General features: G+C 34.5%; 1 protein-coding gene and 1 non-coding gene across 2 annotated transcripts; both read left to right on the top strand.

Moving 5' to 3' along the window:
* The first annotated feature begins 571 nt into the window (after positions 1-571).
* On the top strand, positions 572-3,262 carry LOC104588881 (F1F0-ATPase inhibitor protein). Its single transcript, XM_010247007.3, has 3 exons — positions 572-796; positions 933-1,016; positions 2,999-3,262. The coding sequence occupies exons 1-3, from the start codon at positions 650-652 to the stop codon at positions 3,026-3,028; spliced, it is 261 nt and encodes an 86-aa protein (XP_010245309.1). The 5' UTR covers positions 572-649; the 3' UTR covers positions 3,029-3,262.
* Positions 3,263-8,449: 5,187 nt separating this feature from the next.
* Positions 8,450-8,522, top strand: TRNAF-GAA (transfer RNA phenylalanine (anticodon GAA)). The gene has a single exon. It is a non-coding gene; the product is annotated as a tRNA-Phe (tRNA).
* Positions 8,523-8,594: the final 72 nt, after the last annotated feature.

Genomic DNA, 8,594 nt, shown 5'->3' with positions numbered 1-8,594 from the left:
GACATCCCTATCTAAAATCATGCCATTGAAATCCTTTGTTTTGTTTTGTTTGTTTTTTTCAGCATTAATCTCTCTCTCTTCCCGCCTGTAATGCTTATCATTTTATTGTTATTTTTCATACAGTTTTGCGTTGCAACTTGCAAAAAATGGATAAGCACAAAACCTTTCAAACAGATGAAACTAAAAGCTTTACGAGTAAGGATGAGCAACCGACAGTGGAATCTCACGTATAGGAGAGAGACGCGTGTCCGGAAAGCTCACTCGCGCGTAACGCCTTACACCAGCCATGGGCCATGGGCCATGGGTATTTTTTATATAATTCCAAGTTTCTAGAACACTAGAATCACGCGCCTTTATCCGATTTCCTTTTCAACGCCCCTCGAACTCGATGCTTCTTCAATTCATCCAATCCAATCATCCGGTTTTACAAAACCGCCTTTGCCCTTTCATCCCAAATGCCGGAATAAATCTTATCTGGTTTTGCAAAACTATCACTGTTGTCGGGAACCTCTCAGCCCATGGGGCCCACCTAACCACCTGTTTGTTTCCTATATGAGGAAGAAGACTCTAGGGTTCTTGACTTCAACTTCTTCGTGTTCATCAAGAAAGAAATCTGCTACAAGAACAAGTGGTGAAACATCCGAGGGAGATGGCGATGAGGTCTGTCGTGAGGCGTGTTTCTCCCAATCGTCTAATTGAGGGAACTGGGAGGTTTGTTCCTCGTTACTTCAGTGAAACCACCAAGGGTCGGGTTCTCAGCGAAGAAGAACGAGCAGCCGAGAACGTCTACGTTCAGGTACTTCTCACCATTTCTCTCATCTACACTCTCTGTCCTCTCATTTCGACCTTCTCTGTTCTCCCTGTTCTTGTATTAGTTTTTGCCCAACTGAGGTTTGATCTTCGTTGTGGTGATTTTGATTCTTGGCGTGAAGAAAATGGAGAGGGAGAAGATGGAGAAATTGAAGCTCAAGAAAGAGAAAGAAAAGGCTGCTGCAGAGAAGGAGCAAGCTGAGAAGGTATGAATTGCTAGTGTTTTTTCTTCGTTTTACTCGGGTTCTCTGCATTTTGATGATCCTTATTTTATTTTCATTATTTGATCTAATGAGGGGTTTTAACTCAACAAAGCTAGATTCTGTAGCAAACCCTAGGTGTATATTGCTAAACTCTAGTTATCGATGTTTCTGTTTCACCCGGTTAACCCGTTTTTTATTATCACAGCAATGCTGTGCAGAAATTTCATTTTTTTCGAGGTTTAAGACCATTTGACCAGTGTAGTTTTGGTCTGGGAGATGTCTCATGGCTATTGCTTTAGGCTCTGTTGTGCACCATTTGTACGAGTATTTGTGAATATTCAACCACTGCTTTAGCCTGCTCCCATTTTAGAGACGTGGAAGCCAATGATTCAAATGTTTATTTGATGCTGAATTATTTTCTCGTTGATAGGCGATTCAATCTACTGTATTGATGGAAAATTTTGATTAGATCCCTGAAATTTAGTAAAGAAACCAGTTAAGAGCGTCCTTAATTAATTTGATCAATTTTACATTCAAATGAAGGATAACTGAAGTCTGTAATTGTATACCATCGTGTGGGTTTTTGGTTAGCTATGTTTGATAGCATACTCAGCTGCACTTTATCTCACCATCATTTTTATTTTCTATTTTATTCCAATTTGTTGGAATCTTAGACGTTAGGCAATACAGAGCTGTCTTTTACTGCTTTGCTCTAAACTTATTTTTTTTTCTTTCCATGCTTTGGAGTTTGGGCTGTGGATTGGAATCATCAAATATCCATGTTTAGCTGATCTATTCAAGGAAATCTTTTCTTATTGTATATCAAACCAGAGGAAGAAGATGTCTGCAAGCTCTCTTGATTGTAGATGAGTTTGTTTCTTTTTATCACGTATGTATGTGACAGGCTCCTGTAGCATCATCATCCCATGTTTGTTATGACCCACACGTAATGTTGCATGAGCATAGACACTGTAATCAATCCGATACATGTCAGTGAGTCTGACTTGGCAAGATGTAAAAAAACTAGGGTTCATGGGCGTGTTGATGGAAGAGTATAAACTATTAAAATAATGCATTATTTTCTTTTGAATTCTAACATTACATCATCCATTAAAAGGCCTAGGAGTTTATTTTTGTTGCTTAGTAGTGTTTTATAGGAAAAATGGCATTCATTATGTACATTATCTGCTCATATATGTCAAATAATTAGGGAAAAGGTCATAGCCTAAAGTTGGTTGGAGCTTTCCGGGAACTTGGGAGTGGACTGGATGATGCAGACTTAACCTTTTGCATTTCTTCCACAAAGTTACCGCACTAAGAGTTGTACCCATTTTCTCATGTTTCTGAGCTCTGAGATTTTATCATTCCTCTAAGTAATGACCCTTACAAATCCACTTATATCAAGTAATCAAGGAGAGAAAGGAAAATATTATGTAGAAATGCCCATCAAGAATCATGGAATATGGTATAAACCATGTCTGACATGAACACTTTATCCATCTAGGATCCATGCAACCATCAGTCATCTGTTATTGATTTTAGGTTTGAAGGGAACATTGCCATGGGGCTTAGAGAGATATTAGTTCATCAGATTACAAATGTATGGTGATTTACATGAATCGTGAATATTTTGGACATTTCACAATTCTGTAATTTCTCTTGATTAATAACACCATTAACTGTTCACCAATGCAATGGTTTTCCTCATTATAATAAAGAAAATGCACCAAGTTATAACTAGATTTTTTATCAATAACAGTGAAACTAGATTTTTTTTTCCTGCCATCATTTATTGAATTAAAACACATTTGCTTACCAACTCTTTCCTGTGTGGACCTGGCATACCTGAAGAGATTTTTTTTAATCAATTAAAGCAAGGAATAATCATTGTTATCAATGTAACACAAATTTGGTTTTGATGTTGGCTTATAAATTGCTTCTTCTTCTCCTTTGTTATATCATACTCACTGGTTTTTTCTTCTCAGAAACTTGAAGAAGGTCCCCACAAAGGTTGACACGGTGGCCACCATTTACTATAAAGTTCCTGAGCTCTTGCCTTGTAATTTACTGAGGAGGAATAAATGTAGATGACTTGCATTATTCTTGACGGGGGTTGGCCTATTTATAGAATGTGATGGTAATTGTCAGTGATGACTGTAATTTAATTTGTGGATGTGGATGAGTTCCCCTTAAGCATGGAATGGCTTTTAACATAATGTTAAAATAAGTATTATCTGATGGTTCCTGCATGATAACATTACTTTTTTTTTATTGATTTCTTTGTGGAAAATATTGCTTTTCCTTAACCTTGAAGCAAATGTAGGCTCTTGTGGGAAGCTAGCTTTTTTATTTTTTATTTTTGACAGCTACACTACAAAAACTTTTTTTTTTTGTTTTTTGGTTTAAACGAAAGATACTCATTTGTCTACAACTTCCACCATTTTACCATTCTAACAAAAGTTGTTAATACCGTTTTGGGATTATCTGTGAAAACTTTTAGCTTGTTTCAGGAAAAGGGGTGGGGGTTGGAAATACGGGTGGATTTGAGCCGAGCCGCGTTTGGATACTTGACTATTTGAGCTCGGCTCGTAGGAATGGCATTAAGCTTGAGCTCGATTTGAGTTAGAGACTTGAGGTTGAGTTCAGCTCGGCAAAAATTATATGTATAAAATTATTATTTTTTTTATTTTTCAAACAAAAAATTAAGAATTATAAAAATTATTTAATATTATATGGTGGTGTAAAGTGGGCCTCTTGGGTGGCTTGCCCTAAAGGCTGTTGTGTTGGTTCGTGGGCCACACCACAGGCCATGTCGTTCTTAGTGGAAATTTTGGGGGTTGGCCCAGCATGCGGGATTGGATTGAGCCGGGTTGGGTTATAGGGCGGGCCTTGGGCTTGGGTTGAATTGGGTTGTATTGTTTTTTTTTTTTTTTGAAAATTTTGATTTCTTTTTTAAGTAAAATTGTAAAACTAAAATATTTAACTTTCCTATGAACTTTGGGAATTAGGAATTATTTAAAAAATTAATAAATGAGAAATCTAAATTATTTAATAGATAAATGAAAAAAATACTTAATCAAATTGAAATAAGAATGGTGGAATAACAAATTGGAAAAAAATAGGAATTTTATTTCATTTAAATTTGAATGGTACAAATTAGTGAATTACAAATAATGATTGGATCATTGCATACTTGGATGAATGAAATATAAACATGGAATAAATTAATAAAATATAAAAAATACATTATGGTCAAAAATTGAAAATACAAAATTATATTTAATTTATTTGATATATATATTTTTTAATTTTTTAACAAGTAGTCAAATTCATGAATCTTCATTCATGACTTTCATCATCTGCTTCGGGTGAAATGTCCGGTGTTGTATCATGCCCTTCCTTGTCTTTTAATCTATCTTTTGCATCTAGACAATCCTTGTCATAGATGCACATTTTTATGTTTTCATCATTCATGCAACTTTTTTTGTCATCCAACACCTTTGTATTTGCATTAAAACAAGACTCTGATGGAAGTGTAAACACCGGAGGGGTTAGTAAATCACGTGCCATGGCAACAGGAATCAGATAATTTTTCAAATATTCATTCCACCAGGCTAAAATATCAAAATTATTTGATACTTCACTTAAATTAGAAAAATTTGCTTATAAATAAAAATTAAATTTAGTAAATGAACTTGTTGTAGAACTAGCAGATTTCTACCTTTTATTTATTAAATAAAAAAGTTTTTGTACAACTTCATATTCATACAAATTGTACATTTCAAAAAATAAATTATTAATTTTTTTTTATTTTTTAATCGATATTTATATTTTAATAATATGTTTCAAGTACAATATCTAAACCATCTTTCCTAATCCTAGGGTTTAATATTGTAGTTAAACAATAAAGGGGAGAAATGTTCTCCCAATATTTTTTAAATTTATTTCTATAATTTCAATAATACATTGAAATTGTGGATTATTTCTATATTTAGCAAAATAATCACTAATTACCATTAATTGATATGGTAAATTACAACTAATTAGATAATAAATTCTAGATAATTCATTTATTGCATCATAAAAATATTTTAAAAAATCTTTTATACATATTGCAATTTCCCAATCTTCCTCAAATATCATATCATTAAACATTTTTGAATTATAAAAATCAGAAAGCATTTGTTTATGAGATATACAACTTTCTAACATAGCATAAGTAAAATTCCACCTATTCTTTACATATAATATAAAATGTTTATATTTTAAACTATAATTTTGGCATAAATATTTAAATTCTTGTTTTCTTGCCCCTGAACATTTTATATATATAATACAATTTGTAATTTTGGAAATATGAGTAGAAATAATATTCAAGGCATCTTGAATACATAATTTTAAGATGTGACATCCACATCTAATACATCTAATGTGAAATAATTTATCATTTAAGTATGATTTTAATTGAGATTTTAAAATTTTTATTGCAAAATCATTATTGCTAGCATCATCAAAACTAATTATAAGCATGCAAATTTTTTAAAATACTTGCAGCAATAGCTGGGCCATTATGTGGCCATTCAAGCCTAGTAAAATTTGAAATTCTTTTATTCAAAAGCCAATTTTCATCAATGAAATGGCCAGTAACATCTGAAGTAATTGTAACTTTAGAATTAAGATTTGCTAATAAAGAAATTAAGTTTTGTTTATATAAATAAAAAAATTTTAAAGCATAAGTTCTTATAGTATTCTTAGAAACTTTTTTATATTGTGCGTTTACAGAACTATGCAACCATTTTTCTTGCTTTGGATCTTCAGCTAATATAAATGCTTGTTCTGCATGTACAATATACTTAGTAAGTTCTTGTCTCATTTTTTCTTGTGAGTATCTAAAAGTATCAAAACTAGTCCCCTTCCTAATCTGTGTTTGGGTTGTTTCTCTCCATTCATCTTCCTCTCGCTCATGTGTGAGCAGATGTTTACCTATTAATATCCTCTACTTTGAAAACTTTCCAAATCGGACTACTCAGCTTAGAAGCCTTCATTTTTCCCCTAGTATCACTATTACTTAGGGTAAAAGTTCTACTTCCATCGACATCAATCGCATCAGTGCTAACATTATCGTGATGCAATTGAATGTCATCTTGGTGAACATGTTGGGGAATCAATTTTCAGAAGAGCTAGCCATTTTTTTTAATTTTAAAAAGATAAAAATGAATCTAATTCGAATTACCCGGATTGCCAGTTTAAAATCCCAACTTGATTTCAACGGTTGAAGCCTTTCAACATCAAAGCCTCCCGAATTGAGATACTTGAGCTAGTTGAGCAAGCATTTTTCTTATTGAAAGTTGAAACTTCGATAAAGTTGAGACTTGAGAATTGGAGAATGCAGAGTTAGACAATCAACTAATCAGAATTTCTTAAATTGCAGATAATTGAGAATGTATGAGAGAGAGAGAGAGAGAGAGAGAGAGAGAGAATTGTTGAATTGGTGTGATGAGAATGGTGGAGGATAGGGCTATTTATAGGAATTGAACATAATTCAATTGTCCAAAATACCCAAAAAATTATATGTTATTTAGTTGTTGGGAGGGGTATTTTGGTCATTGTAAAGTTACTTATAACTTTACAAAAAATGCCCCATAAACTAGCTGCTATATAGCTGTTGGGGCATTTATGTCATTTTTTCAACCCCCATAAGCAAAATACAGAAATACCCCCTAATATGGTTGGTTATAGTTGTTGGGGTGGGGGGGGGGGGTATTTCTATAAACCCTCCCCCCCCACCCCAAAGCTGAAACTAACCGTTAGGCCCCTTTGGGAGGGGGCCCCAATGGCTATATTCCTAGGCGAGTCGAGCGCAGCCCACTACGGGCCTGGCAGGCCGTGGGCGGCACGACCCGTGTTGTCGTGCTGTGCTGGCCCATGGGCCTCCGTGTTAGGCCCAACACAACACGGACCTCCGTGTCAGGCCTAGCATGGCCCGTGGGTCTTTGTGCTATGCTAGGTCGAGCCGGTCCAAAATCGTGGGTGGCCCGACCCGATTTACACCTCTAATATTATATATATAAAATAATTATAAAAATTATTTATGATTATACATAAAAAATTAGAACATTATATTAATAAAAATAATATGTATATATATAATAAAAAATATATATTTATTTAATACTAGGCTCGCAAACCTCATGAGTCGAAATTTACTAGGCTCAAGCTTGGCTTGATTAGCAAATGAACCTATATATCGGGCTTGAATTTGGTTTGAAGCTTGATTTAAACTGAACCAAGCTCAATTAGTTTGTGAAAGGCTCAACTCGTGGCCACCCCTAGTTGAAATGACTTTTACTCTTCCGTTAACGTTGTGAAATGAAAAGGGCTCTAAGCTTGATGTGTATGCACGACTCTTTTTTGTCATAGAGGGAATTGTTTGTTTTCTACAAGGTGTTTGGTTCCATTTACATTTATTCAGTAAACTCTTTGTACTTGTGTGACTACAAAACAAAAAAAAACAAATTTAATGAGGGCGTTTATGACACATAGGTGTCATTAAGCACTACATCATCAAAATGCCAATAAACGTCTACCCATTTCAGGAAGCTCCAAAATAAAGTTTTTTAAAATGGGAGAGGTGCACAGAAACCGAAGTTTACAAACTTCAATACGCACAAATGCAATTAATGAGGCATTTGCTGATGGGGCGCCTATGTGATACCTAAACTAAACCAAAAATATACCTAATCTAAAAAAGGAGCTGGGATCTTTTGCACATAAAAATTCTGTTCATATAGATTATTTTAAATTCATGGAGAGATTGATTTAGAGAGTTTTTGTTTGCAAAGAATCTCACTATTTCTAAAGGGCCATTATACCTAATGTTGGTCTCATGCTTGTAATTCATCTGGACTGGGCAGACGTAGGGGTTGCTCCACAAAATAGTTGGTTGTTTTTGAAAACAAGAACAACAGCCGCATCAACAAAAATTGAAAACTCTTGTTCTGAAATAATTTTACTTTCATAAGATATCGGAGTTCAAAATTACATCCGATAAAAAAGGAATTCAGTGTTTCATACCTGTTTCAGTTCTTTGCACCTTGGCAATGAGTAGAGGGACAGTGGGTGAGGTGAATGACTCCGGGTCTCCTGCCCACAAGAATCCTACTTATTTGTATCCATATGGCACTATAACTGTACATTAAGAATATCTTCCCATAAATGATAGCATGTAAATACTGAATATCTTTCCAATGTATAACAAATTGTGGGTAGGGAAGTGAATATGCAAGCCTCTTTTTGGCTCCAAACCATTTTACAACGTTGAAGAGAAGAGCTGTCTATTTGTATACCTTAGATTTGTTTTATTAATTGGTTGCAAAAATTTTTCTGGTTAGGAAGGGCGTTGTTAAATAAATTCTCTGTACATTACCAATGCATATGCGGGGATAGCTCAGTTGGGAGAGCGTCAGACTGAAGATCTGAAGGTCGCGTGTTCGATCCACGCTCACCGCAGTTCTGTGAACTTTTTCAATACGTTATATAGATAGATGGGGCACGTGTCCATCCGCCGTTGGATTTGAGTTT

The sequence above is a fragment of the Nelumbo nucifera genome, chromosome 6 (genome assembly GCF_055504915.1).
Source record: "Nelumbo nucifera cultivar China Antique chromosome 6, China Antique-T2T, whole genome shotgun sequence".
Lineage (NCBI taxonomy): Eukaryota > Viridiplantae > Streptophyta > Magnoliopsida > Proteales > Nelumbonaceae > Nelumbo > Nelumbo nucifera.
This window is presented reverse-complemented; position numbering and strand designations above follow the sequence as displayed.

Excerpts from the sequence above, each read along its gene's own strand:
- LOC104588881 (XM_010247007.3), top strand. The coding sequence starts at position 650 with ATGGCGATGAGGTCTGTCGTGAGGCGTGTTTCTCCCAATCGTCTAATT. Across the intron at positions 797-932 it reads CCGAGAACGTCTACGTTCAG|AAAATGGAGAGGGAGAAGAT; the intron begins GTACTTCTCACC and ends CTTGGCGTGAAG. Across the intron at positions 1,017-2,998 it reads AGAAGGAGCAAGCTGAGAAG|AAACTTGAAGAAGGTCCCCA; the intron begins GTATGAATTGCT and ends TTTTCTTCTCAG.